Consider the following 22,353-nt stretch of genomic DNA (forward strand, 5'->3'; position numbering starts at 1 on the left):
TCTCCATGCTAAAGGGACTGATGATAGAAAGGAAAAAATTAAGTGAAAAAAGCTGTACAGTGTCCTTAATTTTGGGACCCTTTAGACAACTCATCCTACCTGAAAAATGATCCTTATGTAATATCTTCCAGTTTAAAAGTGACAAAATAGCAGATTCGCTTTCGGTAATTTGAGCAATTTAAAACACTCAAAAAGAGATCCAATCTGTAGGCGTAGCATACCAACACAATTACCAACACATACCATTCTTTCCACACCTTCCATCCACCTTACACCCCATCATCTACGTCATCAGTTACCAGTGCCTCGCGCACGTTTAGTACTCCGCATTTGGCGCGTACCATAAACAATTCGAGATGTGACATTTGCTCACGTAATGGCAGGCCTTTCCGTAGTAAATGTTTTTATAGCACTTTATGCACAACTCTGCTAATTAGACGTCCAATATCCTGAACCAATGATGTTCTTCAAGTGCGGTGGCGAGTTACATTCGGAAAACACGTTCAATATTCTTAATTTGTGCCAAGAGAAGTTCGAGATAGCATGTTGACTGCCGGCATGGGATTTGTGAAAATTCGGACCATCGCAGTTTTGCTCTCGCTATCTCTGAGTTCCTCGCTTGTGTTGTGGTGGATTACACCCGCAGATAATTCCATTAAAGGTAACGAACGCATTTTATAGTTATTTAGGTAGTTATTGGCAGTGATCCGCACTGTCTTTATCTTTCATAGTGACATGTAGCGCACGTCCCAACTCGATTTATGTTCGATTTGTTTGATTTGGGATTGAAATTATTGCCCACTGAAAAGCGAACTGATGTTTTCCCTTATTTTAGGAGTAAACACACGCTTGCTTTTATTTCTTATTACTCCCTTTTTAATTTACTTAAATACTCAATAATGAAAAAATTTAATTCCAACACACACAAATTTGTACAGCGTTCAGCCACGCTTACGTCTTCGAAATATTTTAAGAAAAAGCGTCACCAAAGACTTTAAAATTTGGAGCTTTTTTGAGTTTCAAAGTTTGGAATTTAATATTTCCTTAAGTCGTTATTGATAATTTGGCAGCTCTCTATACCAACTGATCCTTATCTTCCTTAGTTGTCACCCAAGATGACTTACTTCTAAAATTAAAACTTTCTTATGAGGTTAACAGCTGACATGAGTTTATCCGATACGGCAGCTAATCCCTATAGCCATCTGTACAAGAGCATGATTTAAAACTTAAAGGTGGACTTCTTAAAATCATTGTTTTGTTATCCAATTTACACTTAAATTAAAGTACTTTCAAAATATTTCAGTGCTGTATAACTTTTTCAAGGAATATTTTCTTTTTCAGTTTTCAGTAGGAAGGTATGTGGGGCTTCAAAAAAGCTTTCAGCCAGTGATTTTCTATTAATGTTTTCCCAATAATATTATTGTGGCTGTCTGGTCATTTCTTTTTCTCAAAGATAACAAGGATATCATTTCTCTGGATCATATTTATGGTGATAAAAATGCGAAAAATTGTTTTAGAACAGGCATGTGATATGATTTGTGGGTAATTAAAAGGACTTTCCCAAGTTTAGATTCTATTGAAGAAGATTGTTCAATCACTCTTTAGGGTAAACTAGGTTGAAAATGATGAAAGGCTTTTGAAAAATCCTCTTGGAAGCATTACTGTATGAAATCCCAGATGTACTTGCAGTTCTGTCTTAAAAATCCTCTCTCTCATTCAATATTAGTTTGAAAATTTAGACTTGGTATTCAATATGCCAGTTAATGATAAGATATCAGTGGCACAAAACAGTTCATTAAAAAAGATATTGATTATTTGGTGTTATTTATTTTGATGTACCAGCCATCTAGCTTATTAGCAAGATTCTGTATAAAAGATTGTGTTTTTATTTCCTTCAAACTCAATGAAAAATGTTAATTAAAGTTATTATTCACACTAAGCAATAATTGGTCTGGGAAGGTCGTGCATGACATATAATCTTACTAGAGAGACAAACAGCTGTTGTTAGTAAGGGGGTATGTGCATTTCTCCAACATGCAGATAGTTTTATACTTGCTGGTTTATTTGCCACATTCTTTTAAGCTATATATCCTAGAATAAAACAATAGAATAGAATAGAATAGAATAATTTTTAAAAAAGTTCTGCTTGATTGTTAGAACTGGTCTGTTCTGTTTTTATAGTGATCCTTTGTTCCATGGAATAGCACCTCTTATAAGGAAGTGAAAGAGAGAGAGTTCAGTTTGTTATTATTTGCTCTATAGATTGTGTGTGCACATTGAATGGAGATTATTTTTTCCCTAAGTTAAGTGAGTCCCTGCTGTGAAACTTAATTAGCCTTCCTGCTGAGTTATACTTTAGCATACCTTTATGTTTTTTAAAATAGCCCCAGTGATTATTCATCTCAAAGCAAACAAACTGCAAGAAATGTAGTCTGCAGCATGACTGCTTGTTTGTATTATTTGTCTTCTTAAATTTTGATTGAGCAGATAGCAAGGTATTCTCATAATGGTAATAAAATATATTAAACCTCTATACTTCCTAAGGAGTAGAAGAAAAAAATAATGAAGAATGGTTAGATTAAAAATGGGTTATTGACACTGAGAATCATCAAGAGATTACAACAGCTTTAAATCTGGCTCATGGTCTGCACCCCCAAAGCTCAAGTCATATGCTTTTCTTATTTCAAGCTGAAAGGAAGTCTATATCTAACAGTCCACATTCCTGCCACCAGAAAGGTGCAAAGAAACTCAATGGAACTTGGGGTTGTTGTTATAAGTTCTGAGTCAGTTGTAGCAGATAGTATCATCTTTAGCTTTCCACTTTGATCAACCCTAATAGTTGCTGTGGGTTATGACACTTAATGACAGTTCTGGAACTTTCCAGCTTGCCCTTCAGGCAAGTTGTCTTAAGGGTATACTAACCCAAAAAAGACAATTTTTACTAGCCCATATAATTAATAATATGTTGATCAATAATTCACTTCAAACCTAGAATCCCTAGAATCCATTATCCCAACCACAAAATTTGCCAGCCCTAGCCTAGTCTCTGGGACACTACTTTCTTTGCACACTGTCAAGTCTATGTTCTTTCTTCACTGGGTAACTGTCAGCCTTCAAATGGTGAATGCTCATTGTGGTAGACTGTCAGCCTACTGTTAACCAACAGTTGAAGGACAGTTGACCAACAGTTGGCTGACTGCTGGCCAACTGCTTACTGACAATCGGCCAACTGTCAGTTAAATCAAAATGTTGGTCGTCTGTCAGTTTAGGGGAGTTGTTGATTCAGTTCAGAAACAAGGAGAGTCTATCATGCCTTAGTCGTTGCTTGTTATTGTATCAATTTTTTTTTTCCTAGTTCAAAGAATTTTTGCAAAAAAGGGGTAATCATGGTGATTGGCTTGCTACATAACACGCAGGTGAAGTGTGACCTGTTGCGTCAAAAAAATTATTTTCCCTGATGCAAGAAGTGAACACTCCATTTTCTCTTCCTCGGTAGTCTTTGGCATGCTATATGGCATTATAATAAACTTAAATGGAATAACTAATATAGATTCCAATGGCTATACTCTCGTAGGTTATTATTTAGGGCTGGAGTGGCCCAAAATAACATTCTTGAGGTTTATCTTAGTACAGTAAGACCTGTATTAGAATATTATGCTGTCCCTGTATGGCAGACTATTCTGGACTATTAAATAATCAAGGGAGTGCAAAAAAGAGGGCTTTGAGGATAATTCATCCTGACGCTTAGTCAGGCCTTGCAAATAGCAAAGATAGCAAGAATAAAGAAAAGAAGAGATGACCTTTGTGTTAAGTACATGGATAAGATGAAGTTTTAAAGACTATCCTTTACACTTCTTATTCGCCAAGGCTACTCATTAATCAGCCCAAGTACAATCTAAGGAAGAATCCTGACAGATTCTATTTGTTTAATGAGTCTATTACCTGTAGGACAAAGAGAGCAGATAATTTTTTTACATTTTTATATTTTAGCTAGTATGATTAACTTTTATTGTAGTACAATATAAAGCCTCTGAATTACAAGTAATCACAGTTTACTTTCTTCGACAAAACAGGTTATGCACAGGTTTTGTGCTTATACTGTACGACATAGAAGGCTGAAAAAAATTGCAAGTGCACAAAAAGTGAAAACATATTCTCTCCCTAGAGATCTATTTTTGATTGAAGACTGCATTGCATACCTAAAATCTATTTAATTTGTAATTCACAGAGGGAGATCCTTCATTACCCAAAGCCGATGGAAGGCATGTTTTGCTTCAGAAATTTGAAAGTGTCCAGGCAGAAAATGCTGAGTTGAAAAGGCAACTTAAAGTGATTCAGAAGAGATTGCAAGATATATATGAAAGGGACAGTCAAGGTACTTTTTCATGTGTGAAAAATATGTTATTTGCACCCTTCTGTTTATGATTTAAAAATACTTTTTTTCTTTTTCCTTTTTTTTTTTATTACAGTTGCAAATGAGAACAAGACTACATCATGTTTAAATGACTTAAGACCATACCGTTGTGAGGTAGGAATTTTTTTCATACATGATGTTTTGTAGAGAACAAATCCAATAAATCTTATCTTAGTCAAGCAAGAAATTTTCTTGAGGTTAAGCGGTTTTTACTGTAACTGCAAGGATCACGTCAACGTTCATATCGTCATGAGCAGTATGATTGATAATATATAATCTAAGTCAAATCTTAGATATCCGAAAAGCTGCTGTCAATATTTTTTGGCCTTAAAAGTTTTACCATATTTGTCTTCGTTTGTTTTGGCTTTATATTTTATTATTAAAATCCAAGCTTAAGTCAACCAAAGAGAACAACTCATAGTGTGGGATATTTATGTACTAAGCAATTTATTGTTTGCATTATCGTGAAAATAATATATTTCTAAAATACTCTTGTTTATAATCTTCTGTTTTTTCACTAAAAATTTATGTGCATGGGTAGTTTTGTAATCTGAAACATGTAAACTTTTGTTATCAGGTGATAATTTTCAGGCGAGAAATTGGCCACTCACTATATTGCCTATGAATTAGTTAACTTCTACTTTTCAGGGGTTGTTGAGTAAAAATGGTAGCATGAAGAATGACTGTAGCTTCGCAAAGGAAGTAAAACGTACACACTTTTTGGTGGCTATTTTTAAGGCTGGTTTTCAGTAGCGACAAAGCCGGAGTCGGAATCGTAAATTGCGTCATAAGAGCACTTATGACCTTGTGAAAATAAAAAGTCAGAGTTGTAAGCAGAGTCATAAGCGTGATGGAATTGGAGCTGGCAGAATCGAAACGTTTCATTTTCTTCTGACTCCGCTTATGACTGTCATTTACGATCTAGCGAAAACCAGATTGTCAGAGTCAGAAATATAAGCGGAAGGATTAGCCAATCACAGTTTTCATTTCCACACTTTGTGATTGGTTTAGTTCTTCCACTTCTCCTTGTGACTCTGGAAACCTTGATTGTAAGGGACAGATTACAACTCTGATTCCGACTTTGTCGCTAGTGAAAACCAGGCTTTAAAGTCAAACATCGTACTTCACACCTGTGGAACCTAATACTAATGAGCAAGGACAACAGATTTTCAATATTAACATTATTGTGGTTTGGCACATGTATCATTGGCTCACATGGCTTACTTGTGTTCTCTTTGCAGGTTATTCATATCGCAGTGGTTTGTGCTGGTCACAGTGCAAGCCGGCAAGTTGTCACACTGATAAAGTCTATTCTGTTTCATCGCCGTAATCCTCTGCACTTCCACTTCATCTCAGATGCCATTGCAGAGAAGATTTTAACTGTCCTCTTTAAAACTTGGGAAATAACGGCAGGCAAGAACATGTTGGAAAAGTATATTATGTACTGTAAAAGATCAAAATGGTGTTCAGGGTACATGTTTAGATTGCCAAGAGAAGGGAAGTTGGGTGATAACTTGAAGGGAGCACTTATTTTGTTGTTTTAATTTCATTCCCAGAAAGGCAGAAAAGTTTTTGTTTATAAAGCCTTGATGACGCAGTAATATTATTATTATTCTTAAGCACCAGAGAGGGTGGAACTTGCAACTGTTAATACAAACTGGAGTACATACTGAAAACTGGGTGTTAATTAAGCATATTGCAGAAATGAAAATAATAGTAGTTTCGTCAGTTTGCTTTTTGTTCATACTCATTTGTATGCATCATTCTAGGCTGACCCAGTGTTCTTTTTCTTTCAGTTGACACTAGTTTTTACAGTACAGAAAAGTTAAAGGTATAATTTAAATATTTATAGCAGTATTGTTTAATAGAACTCAAAGTTACTTAAATCTAAAAACAGGCCAAGTTGCAAAGTCCAGCCACTTATTTTGGGATTCTCACATTGTGATGAGCATTAAATTGTGTGTTAATGCTGATACTGTAAGTGTTTCCAGATCACTTGCTTGCAAACACTTCTGGTTTTGATATTAATGAAAGCACAAGATAGATGTCAACGTCTAAAGCTATATCTATCTTTTCCAAAAATATTGAACCAAATTTAAGGGGGCAAGGCTTTAAGAGGACCATACTGACCAAATCTTTTGTGGAAAATACAGTTTTTATTCCAATGCCAAAAAATTGCTGGGAGTGTCCCAATGCGGATGTATCTACATTCAGATTTTTACATTGTTAGGTTAGACTATCCTTCTTCTAAATGAAAAACCACTCAGTAACTATCCAGAAAGATTGTACTGATCATTATTTGGATCTTTCAACTTACAGGAGAAAGTATCTTGGATACCAAATAAACACTACTCTGGAATTTTTGGGTTAATGAAGTTGGTTCTTACTGAAGCAATTCCACAATCCTTGGACAAGGTAAGTTTTTGCATGTGGACGCCCCCAAAAAAATCAATAATGATACTTTAATGTTACTTTTAAAACAATTTACCTAGTTATATAAAGAAAAAATATTGTCTTACTAGGTTGAGGTGATTTCTTGCACACTCAACTGTATGGTTGAAATCTAGTGCCATAATTTTTTGTTTTATTTGTTTTTTCTGCAGTCCCAACAGTTGCAGGTGGTTTTTGTTTCCAAATATTAAATTTTTGCAGAACGAATTTGTATTGTGTTAATCACAGCACCATTTTTGATTTACTCTTGGTTTAAACTTAACTTTACAGGTAGTTGTTCTTGATACTGATGTTATTTTTGCATCTGATATTGCTGAATTGTGGAGGATTTTTGATCAGCTCACGGGTAAAAAGGTCAGCACTGATTTCTTGTTCAAATTCACTGGTTTTGAAGTCAAGTATTTTGAAGTAGTCATTTCTTTGTATGTTTCTATGCATTACAGAAAAAAGCTTGTTTACTACATTATAGGAGGAGGGTGTTATCGGCCTCAGCAGATAATTTCCTCTTCTATCTCCATTCAGATCATGCTCAGCCTCATTGAATTATTGTTAGTTATCATCTCATCATCTGTTAATCTTTCTTGTTTTTGTGCAGGCGATTGGTCTGGTGGAGAATCAAAGTGACTGGTACCTTGGAAAACTGTGGAGAAACCATAAACCTTGGCCTGCACTGGTGAGTTCTCACAAAACAAATGTTGTAGTGTAAAATGAAATTCAGTTTGTTTCATCCTAGTTTGATTCTTAACCCTGAAATGTAAAAATTAATCATGATGTAAAACAGCATGTTCTTTTTAAAAAAGCCGAAAATGAACAAAACAAACACACAAACAAATAAAATACAAGACTCCATATACTGAAAATAAAGTATTAGTTTTAGCACAAAAAGTATTAATTGATGACATGCCGGAGACAGGACTGCCATTTTACATGGTCATCTGAGCCATGCAAAGCTGTGGCTATTTTCAGGGCAAAGGCAGTACCTTCATCTTTCAGTTTAATATTCTTAAGTCTCTGAGTTTTGGTCTCGTCATGGGTATTGGACATGTGACGTCAGCCTCTGCAATCATGTGCTCTACTGTCTGAGATAGTCCTGCCGCAGTTAAACAGTATCAGTTTAGGTCTTGCATTCATGAGTAGATAAAAATAGGGTCTATAAGTGCTTTGTAATAATTATTGTGATAGAGGACTCAATTTGTACAGGTGTTGTAATGTTATGAGTTAAGATATGCTTGTGCTTTAGGGCCGAGGGTTCAACACTGGTGTTATCCTACTGGACCTTTTAAAGTTGCGGCAGACTAAGTGGGCTAGCCTGTGGAGACTCACAGCTGAGAAAGAACTCATGAACATGCTGTCCACTGCACTGGCTGATCAAGTAAGCTGTTCATCACTTTGTTCCTCTTATACATTGCACAGTTGTTTTACAAAATCTGGTTTGTGGATTACTCTGCGGAACCAAGGCACTCTTGACGTACCACAATGTAAGACTTCTTCAGGAAGAAAGACTTTCCAAATTGCTTGGGCAAGTGACTGGAAACTGCAACTCACTCCCTACAGAACTTAGAAAAACAACTAGTATAGGCTCTTTTAAATTTAATCTTTTTAAACAACTGAGAAACAGTGACATTAGTAATCATAAATGTACAGTGTAACTAGTTGGATTTTTTTAGTGTTTTTAATAGTTTTTAGTGGTTCGTAATATTTTTAATTATTTTTTAGTAGTTCTTAAATTAGCAGTTTTTAGTAGTCTTATGTTAGCAGTTTTTAGCGTCTTTGAAAGGTAATTGTAGAACAATATTATTATAAATTTTGTTTACTGAACATCTTGGGAAGACCAGCATTGTATAATGCTGATAGATTTCTCCAGTATAAATAAAGCTTTTATTACTATTATATATTATTATTATTATTGTTATTATTATTAATGTGTTTTTGAATAAATATGGCATGTGAAATTCTTCCTGTAACTTTTGTTTTTGTAGTAGTAGTGGCAGTAGTAGCAGTAGGAGGATGCCATTGTGCGAATGGCCTATTTAACCAACTTTTTCTTAGAACTTACAGTAATTATAATGATGGCAATTTTAAGGTGACGCAATTCATCAGTATTAACAAGAGCTCAATACAGGATAATGGTATATTTTGTATCATTGAAATTTTTAAGTTAAATGTTTTGTAAATATACTCAAAGGAATACTATATATTTTTAGGACATATTTAATGCAGTGATAAAGAGTCATCCACATTTGGTATTCAAACTACCATGTACATGGAACGTACAACTTGGGGACAACACACGTAGTGCAGTATGTATAGACCTTTCTAGTTTGCCCTTTGGCATCTGAACTGCTGTTTATCCTTTCTTTCCTACTGAAGAGCTCTGTGCAAGAACATCTTGTGATATTTCCCTAATTTTCGATGTAAAAATTTTTTTGCACACCTTTTCTTTCTTCAAATTAAGTGATATCTTTTTTTCCTGCTTGTAGACATGTTACAAGGATGTTTCTGAACTGAAGGTAAAACATGTGTCAGTAATGCTTTAGTTATTTGCTTTGATTTTGAATGTACTTCATTGCAGTGGTTTCTACTGCTTTTAGTTCTGTTGTGTCTCAAAGTCTAGTATGTCAACAGAAATGAAGTTTAGAAGTCAAATTTAACATGCCTTATTCTAGAAAATTAACACTCAAAGGCGATGAAGACAATAGTGAGAAATTTCGTTTTGAAGAAATACAGAGTTTACTTCTTCAGTAAACTCATCAACAATAAACGAGGATGGGTGTAGGTGTCCTAGAGGTTGGAGGTCAGAAGGTTGTTTAGATGCAAAACAGGCTTAATTCCACCTGGAATGTCACCAACTTCAACTGTAAAGTCTTCAAACCCTTTCAACGTATACCTTAGCTTCCTCTGTAGAGTGTCCTCCACTACAATCAACACCACTGGCCAGTATTCTTTCAAGTTTAACTTTGCCTCAATTCCATTCAGTCACATCTACTTATTCATGTTATTTGATTTGCTGCCCTTTGATGTTTTTAATTAAATTCTACTCTTACTCTTAGGTTATCCACTGGAACTCACCCAAGAAGCTGTTGGTAAAGAACAAACATGGAGAGTTCTTCAGAAACCTTTACCTCACATTCTTGGAATATGATGGTAACTTCTTGAGGTAATAACAATGCACTAAAAATGTTATTGCTAGCAAAGCATACTGAGCATAATGTTATAAATAAGGCATCAGTGATCGTGGAACAGTGGAGCAGTTGAACAGTGATGGTCCACTTTTGCACCATCACTGTTCCACTGTTTCACTGTTCCACCATCTCTATTCCACTCTTCCACCATCATTGTTCCACTGTTCCACCATCTCTTTTCCATTGTTCCCCCATCATTCTTCCACTGTTCCACCATAATTGTTCCACTGTTCCACCATCTCGTTTCCATTGTTCCACCATCATTCTTCTACTATTCTTCCACCCTCACTATTCCACTGTTCCACCATCACTGTTCCACTGTTCTGTCATCTCTGTTGCACTTTACCACTGTTCTACCAACTCTGTTCCACTGTTCCACCTTCTCTGTTCCTTTGTTCCACTATCCGCTCCACTGTTCCACCATCATTGTTCCATTTTTCCACTATCACTGTTGCACTGTTCCACCATATCTGTTTCACTGTTCCACCATCATTGTTCCACTGTTCCACCATCTCTGTTCCACTGTTCCACCATAACTGTTCCTTTGTTCCACCATCATTGTTCCACTGTTCCACCATCATTGTCCCACTGTTCCACCATCTCTTTTCCGCTGTTCCACCATAACTGTTCCTCTGTTCCACCATCATTGTTCCACTGGTCCACCATCTCTGTTCCACTGTTCCACCATAACTGTTCCTCTGTTCCACTATTACTATTCCACTGTTCCACCATAACTGTTCCTTTGTTCCACCATCATTGTTCCACCAGTCCACCATCTCTGTTTCACTGTTCCACCATCATTGTTCCACTGGTCCACCATCTCTGTTCCACTGTTCCACTGTTCCACCATATCTGTTCCACTTTTCCAGCATATCTGTTCCACTGTTCCTCCATCATTGGTCCATTGTTCAACCATCTCTGTTCCATCGTTCCACCATAACTGTTCCTCTGTTCCACCATCGCTGTCCCACTGTTCCACCATCATTGTTTCACTGTTCCACCATGTCTGTTCCACTGTTCCTCCATCTCTTTTTCACTGTTCCCCTATAGCTGTTCCTCTGTTCCACCATCATGTTTCCACTGGTCCACCATCTCTGTTCCACTGTTCCACTATCACTTTTTCACTGTTCCACCATCATTGTTCCACTGTTCCACCATAACTGCTGCTCTGTTCCACTATCACTGTTCCACCATCATTGTTTCACTGTTCCACTATCTCTGTTCCACTGTTCCACCGCAACTGTTCCTCTGTTCCACTATCACTGTTCCACCATCATGGTTCCACTATTCCACCATAATTGTTCCACTAGTCTACCATCATTCTTCTACTGGTCTACCATCGCTGTTCCACTCTTCCACCATCATTGTTCCACTGTTCCACCATGTCTGTTCCACTGTTCCACCATCTCTTTTTCACTGTTCCACCAAAGCTGTTCCTCTGTTCCACCGTCATTGTTCCACTGGTCCACCATCTCTGTTCCACTGTTCCACCATAACTGTTCCTCTATTCCACCATCATTGTTCGACTGGTCCACCATCTCTGTTCCACTGTTCCACCATAACTTTTCCTCTAATCCACCATCACTGTTCTACTTTTCCACCATCATTGTTCCTTTTTTCCAGCATCCTTGTTCCACTGTTCCACCATCTCTTCTCCACTGTTTTACCATAACTGTTCCACTGTTGTACTTCTCCACCATTCTACTGTTCCACCATGTCTGTTCCACTGTTCCACCGTCTCTTTTTAACTGTTCCACCATAGCTCTTCCTCTGTTCCACCATGATTGTTCCACTGGTCTACCATCTCTGATCCACTGTTCCACTATCACTGTTTCACTGTTCCACCATCATTGTTCCATTGTTCCACCATAACTGTTGCTCTGTTCCACTATTCCACCATCATTGTTTCACTGTTCCACCATCTCTGTTCCACTGTTCCACCGCAACTGTTCCTCTGTTCCACCATCACTGTTCCACCATCATTGTTCAACTGTTCCACCATCTCTTCTCCACTGTTTTACCATAACTGTTCCACTGTTGTACTGCTCCACCATTCTACTGTTCCACCATCATTGTTCCACTGTTCCACCATATCTGTTCCACTGTGCCACCATCTCTTTTTCACTGTTCCACCATAACTGTTCCTCTGTTCCACCATCATTATTCCACTGTTCCACCATCTCTGTTCGACTGTTCCACCATATCTGTTCCACTAGTCCACCATCATTGTTCCACTGGTCCACCATCTCTGTTCCACTGTTCCACCATAACTGTTCTTCTGTTCCACTATCACTGTTCTACTGTTCCACCATCATTGCTCCACTGTTCCACTATCACTGTTCCTCTGTTTCATCATAAACGTTTCCCTATTCTACCATCTGTGTTGCGCTGTTTCATCATCACTGTTTCTCTGTTGCATCATTGTTCCACTGTTCCACCATAACTGTTGCACTATTCGACTATGAATCTTCTCGTGTGCCACCATCGCTGTTCATCTTTTCATTGTTCCACTGTTCCACTATCTTTGTTCAACTGTTGCTCCATGTCTTTTTAACAGTTTAACCATCATTGTTCCACTTTTCCACCCTCACTGTTCTACCATCTCTGTTCTACTGTTCCACCATCTTTGTTACATTGTTTCACCATATCTTTTCTACTGTTTTACCATTGTTGTTCCACTTTGTCAGCATTATTGTTGCACTGTTCCGCATCTCGGTTTTACTTTTCTACAATCTCTGTTCCACTGTTCCACCATCTCTGCCATTACAGTGAGGGGTTCCATTTTGGAAGTAAAAAAAAAATAATGATTATTGTTATTGTTAGCTCCAATTTGTATCTTCTTTTGTTATTTATTCACTTGATACATTTCAATTCATGGAAACAAAGGAAACTGTATGTAATGATGATGATGGTGATGATGATAATCATCATCATCATCATTGTCGTCATTGTGTTTACTACTATTTTGTGACAATATCTTTCATCTTTTTAGGCGATGGATATTTCCCTGTAATGACGCTGACAACACTATTAACGAAGCTACAAAGGAAGTCGAATCTCAGCAGACTCTTTTTGAAAAGGTATTATATAGTATTAAACTTATTTAGTATTTTTCACAGATTTGTGTTGAATTAGTGAAAAGAGAAATATATATATTGATAAAAGGCAAGGAAAACTGAAGCATTTCACATTTCTGTCAGGGGTGTCTTTCATTGAAGAACAAGGATTGGAAAATGGACAGAATGGCTTTGAGGGAAGACCACTACTGTATAATCCTAAAATTTTTGTTTTTTGTCAGGGAGATTTTATTTTTATTGGGGAAAAGGCAGAGAATTAATTTTTTGAAAACTAATGTCTGCAACCATTACCTGAAGGTTTCCTTTATGACAGTACATTTTTTCCTTTTAATTTTCTTGTTTATTTTTGAATTCAGAGTACAGGTAATACAGATAATGAAGATATCTGCTATGAGTTCAAACAAGAACAGGATTTAATTCACAGGACCCATCTCTACTATATGGATTACGATTTTTCACCAGTAAGTATTCAGTCAGTAAGGGAATGTTCAACAAAAAACAACAAACAACCTTTTTTTTGTCTGTTATGACTGTGCCATATTTGTTCATTCAGATAATAAAATTTCCACAAATCTGGGGATTGTTTATCAACTGGTACAAGAAAAAAATATTTTCTAACATTTGTCTCGTTTGCCCAACCTACTCAGCAATAGCACGCTTACTTACTAAATGGGTTTAATATTATGGCCTAGTCCATTTCAAGCATGTCCAGTTTCATTAATCCTAAAGTTGCAAATGCCCCACAAAAGCAGTCATCACAGGGTTCTCAATAGAATTTTCTATAGTCATTGCTGTGCTACTTACAGGCGTAAAACATGGTAAGCTCCACCAGGAAAATTTAGATTTAAGTTCCCCAGAAATGTTTTGCAGGAGAAAGGTTTTTGCACTTGGAAAGACAACACTTACGAGAGGCCTGGACTCAAACGTACAAATTCAATACTGTAAAATTCTGAAAATGAGCCTAGGGGCTTATATTTTTCAAAAGCTCTTTTTGAGGGGCTTATCTATGGAGGGAAATTTTGTTTCAAAATTGATTCAGTTCGCCTTATAGTTGGAGGTAAATGTACTGTTTTTGCTTTGTTTTCTTTGTATTTGAGGACAATTTTCCAAGTGCAAGCCCCCAGCGGGCTTATATTTGGAGGGGCGATTTAACAGAGGGTTTTTTTGTGTTACTGGTTTGGGGGGCTTATATTTGGAGGGACTCATTTTCGGAATTTTACTGTATGCCTAATAACACAGTGTCATGAAATACACCCTAGTGTGTTTGTGGCAGGCGTTTAGATCTTTTTGGCATCAGTTTGTTATACATCTCTATGTTTTGTCAGGTTGAAGATCCTTTTGATGTAACCCTTGTGGTACAGCTCTCTATTGACAGACTTCAGATGATTGAAACACTATGCCTTCACTGGGAAGGTAAGATTTAGAAGCTCTGGGTAGCAAGGGTGGCGCAGTGGTGAGAGCACTCACCTCCCATCAGTGTGGCCCAGGTTCAAATCCTGGTGTCGATGCCATATGTGGGTTGAGTTTGTCATTGGTTCTCTCCCTTGCTCCAAGAGGTTTTTCTTCAGGCACTCCAGGTTACCCCTCTCCTCAAAAACCAACATTTCCAAATTCCAATTTGACTAGAAATCAGGTAGACAAAGAACCACATGGTGGATGTGCTATCTCTAAATTTTTATTTATTTAATTCCTGTTTCTTGGCCGCGAACTTTAGGAAAACAGAAAAAAATCCTCCATGCCTGTTGTCATTTCCTCATCAACAAACTTTGACTGCTCAGTCATTTTTACAGTAGCTTTCAATTTTCTGGTGCTAAAAAAAATCAGTTACTATGTGTATAGTGACTAATAACCAGCCTTCTCAAAAGCTATTCTTTGCGAAACTTAGAGGTTCAACTTGGAACACATTTCTCGTCTATTCACAGGTCCAATAAGTTTGGCCTTGTATATGTCTGATAGTGAGACACAACTTCTGTTGAGCTATGTGCAGAGCTCTTCAGAGCTAGTCAATAGAAGAAATGTTGGATATCACATTGTTTTCAAGGAAGGAGTAAGTACTTTTTAACTGTCATTGTCACTTCTTGTGGTCTTTGAAAGCAAAACTACTTGGAAAAGAGTAAACACAGCAGTGTGAAACTACTTTATAACTGGAGCTGGTCTCACTTGCTTTTTTTTACCAGCTGACCAACTTTGGTTTGTCTTACAGCAATTCTATCCTGTGAATTACCTGAGAAATATAGCATTGGAACATGCTCGAACTCCTTTTGTCTTTCTAAGTGACATTGACTTTGTACCAGTGTCAGGAACTTACACCACTTTGAGGTATGTTAAAAAACAATTAAAAAATGTATCGTGATCATGCATGTTAAATAAACTCTGTTATATATCAGTTCTAATCTTATGTAATGCCAGTTCTTTCTATTTTTTTTCTGACAGACAAACCTTAAAAATGTCTTCGAATATGAATAAGAAGGTCTGTATCACTAGCGGTCAACCATTTATTTCTATATTTCCTGAAACAAGGGAATATTGTTTATTTAGCCTTCCTCATATTTCTGATTAGTAAGGTTAATGTTTCACCATTGTTCCATTCAAATATGAACTCCACTGAAAAATGGCATTTACTTCTAAGTGTCCTATCTCTTCTTTTGGGTAACGTTTTGAAGGATAAAGGTGGATATTAATTCAGTAGATTTCTATCTTCTTCAAATCTTAATAATAAAGTGGACTATGATGGGCCACTAATAGGAAAAAAGAAGAGAAAAGAATTAAAAAAGAATTTAGATCTAGTGCTTTAACAAAGCTTAAGTGAATGGCTAAGAATTACCACAGGAAATGGATTTTTCTGGCATTCTGGCATTTCTTTCTTTATCATTTTGTTTCTGTGAGCCTTTGAAAATTTCATTTTGTAAGAAAACCATACAGATGCCAAACTTTTTTGTGATTGTGTATGTACTACTGAAAACTCTGCTTAAATGCTAATGAATTAAGATGAAGCATAAATTGAATGACTTGATGGTTTTCCTTCCTCAAGGCCCTCATTGTTCCTGCTTTTGAGAGTCTTCATTACAAGGTGACATTTCCCAAGACCAAAGCCCAGCTTTTGTCAATGTGGGACCTTGGTACCATGTTTACATTTCGGTAGGTAGATAAATACCCCTCACGGGGGTCACACAGTCTTGAAAAGTCCTTAAATTTCTATGCAAGTCCTTGAAAAGTCCTTGAATTTCTATGCAAGTCCTTGAATTTTTTTCAGCTTTAAATGTAGTGGCATGGAAAGCGTTTTTTAATGTTTTTTGGTTGTCAAAGACAGAATATAAAACATAGCTCAGAGAAGTTGATGTTGATTTACATAAAGCGTGTTTTGTTTTATGCAATAATTAACAATCAATTTAAGACAAGTGAACTGAAAAATCTAGAGAGGTTGGTGGAGCAAACAGTTCAAGCCTTAAAGTCCTGTTAGAATGGACTGGGAATGTGCATTGTTGTACAATCTGTGATGTTACGTTCCTGGTTGGTGGTCCTTGAAAAGTTCTTTAAAAATGGTTAAAATTTTTTGCATGAACCCTGCCTCAGCCTCGGAACAAAGTACAAACTTCTATAATTTGCTACTAGCCTGTTGCTGTTGCTTAATTTTTTAAACTCTTCTTTGGGCCTCAGAACCCATGACTTGAAGGCTATGGTAATAACCTGAATTTAATCCACCTCCTCCACTCTCTAAGTCACTAGAAAGAAAGGCCTCTGAAAGCACTTGGTGTTAATACTGTCCAGTGACCTCACTTATACCCAGAAACCTGGTAGTGGCTCTGGTTTGTTGCCATGCCGATTTATTAGGTCATATAATTTTCATACTTGATAGTGACATCACCAGACAGTATTACATGCCTCCCTCCCAGAGTGACTCAGTGAGCAGAGGAGGCGGTTGAAATTCAGGCTGCTGCAGTACCTCCATCAAGTGTAAAATACTGCAAAATGTGGTCTTTTGCTTTTCATGACTGTGGCTGGTGTGGTGGTGTGGGTCGGGGAACAAAAAAAAATTATTAAAGTGATTAGTAATGCAGTTGTCTGCTCCTTATTTTTAATCTCTTTTCTTTTCTTCAGGCATCATGAATGGAGCAAGGGCCACGCACCAACAAATTATGCAAAATGGAGAACTGCTACTACTCGATACACGGTATGTAATGAAAATAAATGATGTGCAATAGGCCTGTACAGCACCGCAAATGATCCCCAACCGCAAATGATCCCGAGACCGCAAGTGATCCCCAAAATGGACCGCAAATGATCCTCGACCGCAAATGATCCCCAAAGTCGACCGCAAATGATCCCGAAAGAAAAATAGGAATGACTTGGACTCAAGTTAGCGGATCATCGTGTCGATTTTATTATTATTACAATAAGTCAGGTTAAAAGCTAAATTTTACTTCTCAAATAAATATATGAATAAAAACTAAATGAAAAAAAATCATTCAAGAGTAAAAACGAAGTAGGTAGGCAACACACGACTTTTACCTCACGCTAAAATGCTGCTTGCTCCAATGACTTTTTTCCGGCTCTGGCGGGTAGATTATACCTCTGAGGAAAACGTTTTGTCTGAGCAAATGTGATTTTTGCTGCTTATTTCATAGTGAGAGGTCATGACACGCATTTTCTGCGGTTATTGTTGTTTCTGGTCGGCATGATTTGCCCTTTGATCCAAGAGCATTTCCTTTGACCTCTTTTGAAATACAGTGCTCTTCATTGCCGCTAAATAAGGGTTTTAGGTTGTTTAATTTTCTCCTAAGTGCCCCCTGGATCCGAATAATCATAAGCGATTTTCTTTAAGTCCGGGAATGTGACGGTTTCTTACGATGTTTTGTCACGCGATAACTACCCTGGCTTTGCGTTTCTCATTACCAGGTTAAGATTTCTGGTAACTGTCTTCAGCAAAGCACAAAAAATGAATATACATAAAAACGCTAATATAACTATTCACAACACGTTCATGAGATGTAAGAAAGTTGCTATTTCGAAATAAACCGAAACCTGTGGACATTGATAAGTTCGGGGGCATTTTGAATTGTGTTTATGTTAAATCATGTCTTGTTTCGTAACGGGCACCTAAGTTACGAACAAATGTCTTGCTGTTTATCACGTAAAATTAACACTTCAGAGAAAAATCAAAATGAAATATTCTGGCTGATTAATTTCACGCTTTCAAAAAGATCAGTAAAGTCAATAAAGCTCTTGTAGAGGGTGCCCGGCTTTGTATTCCTGAATAGAAATGTTGAGCTTCTAGGCGTTAAAATAATTTTTCTGCGTAACGTCCTGCCTGTCTTAAATTTTTCAAAAGACGAAACATTCTTGAAAGAAAATTGAAGCAATCGACAAAGGAAGAAGTATACGGTTAATACCATACCTTTTCAGATTTATTCCATTTTTTTTTTTTCGCCTTGCATAAATGGACCTGAGATGTAGCGTCCTCCTTCCCTTTTTCTTTAAAAGGCGAGAGAAAAAGGTTTCTTTTTTATAATCAGTCCTTTTTTGTAATCAGTCCCATAAAATCCATTCCATTCCTCAAGTTTTCACGGGATCATTTGCGGTCGACTTTAGGGATCACTTGCGGTCGAGGATCATTTGCGGTCCATTTTGGGGATCATTTGCGGTCTCGGGATCATTTGCGGTTGGGGATCATTTGCGGTACTGTACAGGCCCTTTTCAGCTAGCCATTCCTGTGTTACAAAACCGTCATCCTAGAGAGCAAGAGATACAATGATGTGAGCTTTCTGATTGGCTTGTCCCAGTGAATCCCTTGCTCTCCAACATGGCAGTTTTGTAACACTTGACAGACTACTAGCTGCCAAGAGCCTATTAACCCTTTACACCCTAGAATAGAGGAGTGATCAGCATGAAATTTCTCCTTATTATATCAATGCTTTAGAAAACTGAGTGGTCACGAGAATTGAGTTAATGATCAGGGAAGATGAATCTTTTTGATACTTCAACAAATTCTCCCCACTACTTCTATTGAAAACATATGGGGAAAGAAAATGAGAATTTGAATTATGATATTTGGGTTTAAAGGATTATTGTCCATTGCAGGTACAATGGGAAGAGGACTTTGAACCTTATGTGGTGGTACAGAGAAATGTCAGCAGATATGACAAACGGTTTGTTGGATTTGGATGGAACAAAGTCTCCCACATCATGGAGTTGCAAGCTCAAGGGTGAAGTTATTTTTTGTTTTTTACATGACAAAATGCTGAACACCATCACTTGATAAAGATTCCAAAATGGAACTGAAAGCTTGCGGTGCTAAAGGTTTTATCATAGATTACCTCTTTTATGTTAAGGGCAATGTTTAAGGCATTTAACTTTGCAATAATACCACGTGCATAGTTAAGTGTAATATTTTTAAATTACTAAGTGACAATGTGTTAGTCATATTATTATAATGATAATAATGTAACATTGCATTTTTCTCATGAAACTCGTCTGAGTAGCAAGAAATTTATTGCTATTACTTTTTGTTGATCCATCAACATAGTGTACAGTGAAGGGGATCTTAAAGTGCCCACAGCAAGTAGATTCTTGTTCACTTAAGTGAAAATTCCCTTTTTTCAGTTTGTTTCCTGATTTGTTACCTTACCCAACCCCTCCCTCTTTCCTCTCTCTATCCCCTCCTTTTTTGGTGCTCTTCCCATCTTTCTCCCACACTGGGGTGGAAAATTCAGGGGGCCCATTTTGACTGTTTGAAAACACACTCATTGATGTTTTTTTGTCCATAGGTACGAGTTTGTTGTGTTGCCAAACGTTTTTATTGTTCATATGCCACACTCACCTTCTTTCGACATTTTCAAGTTTAGGTCAAGTTCTTTGTACAGAAAGTGAGTGTTTTTATTATTAAGATCATTAAAAACCTTTTTGGTAAATTGAATGCAACTCATTATTTGCTTTACAAATGTCATGGTTTAAATCCTTTCTTGATGCAATTTTGTTGATTCTTTTGTACAATTTTTTCTGTGCAGGTGCTTAAATAAATTGAAACAAGAATTTGTTCAAGATCTGGCGACAAAATATGGTGGAGAAAGATTAGTGGAGATAGACATGGACAGTTAACAACAGTTTCTTGGTTTGTTGTCATCTAAATATTATACATAATAATAATAATAATAATAATAATAATAATAATTACTATACTCAGTTATTTAAGAGGAAGTGTTATTAGTTTCGTCATACAAGTCACACATTCATGCACTGCCAGTTATAGCCTGCGTCGCAAGTGTTAAATGAGAGCAAGAAAAAAGGAAGAGGGGGGGAGGAGGTTTCCTTTTCTTCCCTCCTCCTCCTCCTCCTCCTCCTCCTCCTTCATTCCTCTTTTTGCTTTCATCCCAACTTTCTTGACCAAGGCTATGCCAGTCACTGCCAGTGAATAGATTAATAAAGCAGGAATGATTCCTTAGTTGACAATAAACCAAGGCCAATAAAGCGTACAGTATGAAATTAGGGAAATTAGGGTTTAGGTGGCACTTTTTTGTCAGAGAATATTTATTTTAAATTTATGATAACTAGACAAAGTATAGCTGTATGTGAATTGTATTTTTTACCTAGGCAGCCGTGAATATTAACCATATTATTATATTCCACCACAACTAAGAAATGCTTTACCATATGCAGTTTTATTTATCCTGCTCTATGAATTATACAGCCAATCAGGAAGCTGAAAGGCCTTTCCATATCTGGTCTGTTGTAGTAAGATATAAAAATGTTATTGAAACTATATACAAAAGAGTACCATGTAAATTTCCGTTTACAACACAGAATGCGATCTTCTAACTCGGACCACACACACTACATACCTGCGCAATTGGCTTTAGGGTGAAGGAATTATAAGGAGAAGGGGTTTTTTCTAATAACCTTTCTTAATTCACATTCAGTGAGGAAGACTTCATTGTCTGTTATGTCGACAGACTTTTTCTTGAAGAGAAATTGAGGCAGGTCTTATAGATAATTATGTTGGTTCCAAAAACCTCTCTCAAATCCATGTAAGGATTCATAAGCCTGTAAAGAAGAAAGTCTGTATTAGGAAACCCAGACCTCCCTTATAAGTACCTCACTGGATGCTTGAGTTGAGAAATCGTAACACAGAGGCCTACGAAACTGAGAGTGCAGGGGCATGACTTTCTCCAGCCATTTGTATCACTTTACTGCCTACAGTTGATGATAATCCTGCAACAGACTACCACCGGCAGCGTCTCCTTCAAGGGCGTGTAGTCTAACAATGTGTAGGTCCTCTAAATTATTTAATGTTGGTAGCCATGGAGTTATTGAATGCTCGAAATACCGGCTAATGTCAGTGCTGCAAAAGGTTCATTGTTGCATTGTATTATGTTGGAAGTGTTACAGAGAGAATCCTAGCAGAATACAGTTGCTCATACAGTAGAACTTCATCTGAGTTTAGTTTACTATCTCGAGCATTATTCAGATTTTTTATATAAGTATTCACAGAACTTTTCGCCTCGTGCTTGGAAGTTTAGTTCGCAGGTTTCTCATGCACTGGTAGTGACGATAATTGATTAATTTGAATAATATATACATGTATAATTTTTCATTTTTGATATTATTATTTATTTAACACAACTTTGGAGATAATCAAAAAAAGTTGTCTTATTTTTATAAATGATTTTTGAGACAATGTTAGTAATATTTTAATTTGTTGAATCAATTGCTTGTAAAATATTGGAGTAAAAACAATCAGTGAATCATAATAATGTACAAAAGTTTGATTGAAATGCTTACGAAACTTTATACAGTTACCCTCCTTATTTATTAAAAATTGTACAATCTATTGCTGGTATTATTCTTTTTAGTTTATTTTTTTTTACTTTAATCCTGTGAAGCTTTAGTTACAACTACCAGATTGCTTCAGGATTTTATTTTCTTATGCAAATTATGGCTATTACTGTACTTAAGGACATGCGAAACGCTTTCTATTCTGGTTCTCCACATATGATGGAATCTGGATTCCAGAATCCGGGAAAGTTTCGCTTGTGGAATCCGGAATCCGAGAAAATCTAGAATCCTGGGCTTTGGAATCTGGAATACAGTTCAAGGAATCCGGAATCCGAAGTCCAAGTTCCACGACAAAGAATCTGTGATCCGGAATCCATAATCCAAGAGTGTCTTCGATTCCCTTACGTTGGGCAATGTGGTAGTTGTAGTCTAATGAAGTTTCTGAGTGAGTCAGTGACAT

General features: G+C 36.8%; 1 protein-coding gene across 3 annotated transcripts; it reads left to right on the forward strand.

Annotated features, from left to right (window-relative positions):
- The first annotated feature begins 316 nt into the window (after window positions 1–316).
- LOC140940843 (xylosyl- and glucuronyltransferase LARGE1-like) lies at window positions 317–21,960 on the forward strand. Of its 3 annotated transcripts, XM_073389807.1 has the most exons (24): window positions 317–661; window positions 4,229–4,375; window positions 4,470–4,528; window positions 5,656–5,827; window positions 6,211–6,245; window positions 6,734–6,829; window positions 7,136–7,219; window positions 7,461–7,538; window positions 8,106–8,237; window positions 9,070–9,165; window positions 9,346–9,375; window positions 9,916–10,022; window positions 13,040–13,127; window positions 13,481–13,585; window positions 14,450–14,537; window positions 15,047–15,171; window positions 15,328–15,443; window positions 15,558–15,594; window positions 16,156–16,262; window positions 17,223–17,295; window positions 19,203–19,327; window positions 19,889–19,987; window positions 20,129–20,232; window positions 21,038–21,960. In XM_073389807.1, the coding sequence occupies exons 1-23, from the start codon at window positions 544–546 to the stop codon at window positions 20,217–20,219; spliced, it is 2,208 nt and encodes a 735-aa protein (XP_073245908.1). In that variant the 5' UTR covers window positions 317–543; the 3' UTR covers window positions 20,220–20,232; window positions 21,038–21,960. The 3 variants fall into 3 exon arrangements, with proteins under 3 accessions (XP_073245908.1, XP_073245907.1, XP_073245909.1); XM_073389806.1 differs by having other exon boundaries at window positions 20,129–21,960; XM_073389808.1 differs by lacking the exon at window positions 6,734–6,829 and having other exon boundaries at window positions 20,129–21,960.
- Window positions 21,961–22,353: the final 393 nt, after the last annotated feature.

This window comes from Porites lutea, chromosome 6 (genome assembly GCF_958299795.1).
Source record: "Porites lutea chromosome 6, jaPorLute2.1, whole genome shotgun sequence".
Lineage (NCBI taxonomy): Eukaryota > Metazoa > Cnidaria > Anthozoa > Scleractinia > Poritidae > Porites > Porites lutea.

What these genes read in the sequence shown, in the direction of transcription:
- LOC140940843 (XM_073389806.1), top strand. Translation starts at nt 544, where the DNA reads ATGTTGACTGCCGGCATGGGATTTGTGAAAATTCGGACCATCGCAGTT. An exon ending in ATATGAAAGGGACAGTCAAG is followed by an intron (nt 4,376 to 4,469) that starts GTACTTTTTCAT and finishes TTTTTATTACAG; the next exon opens with TTGCAAATGAGAACAAGACT. An exon ending in GGTACCATGTTTACATTTCG is followed by an intron (nt 16,263 to 17,222) that starts GTAGGTAGATAA and finishes TCTTTTCTTCAG; the next exon opens with GCATCATGAATGGAGCAAGG.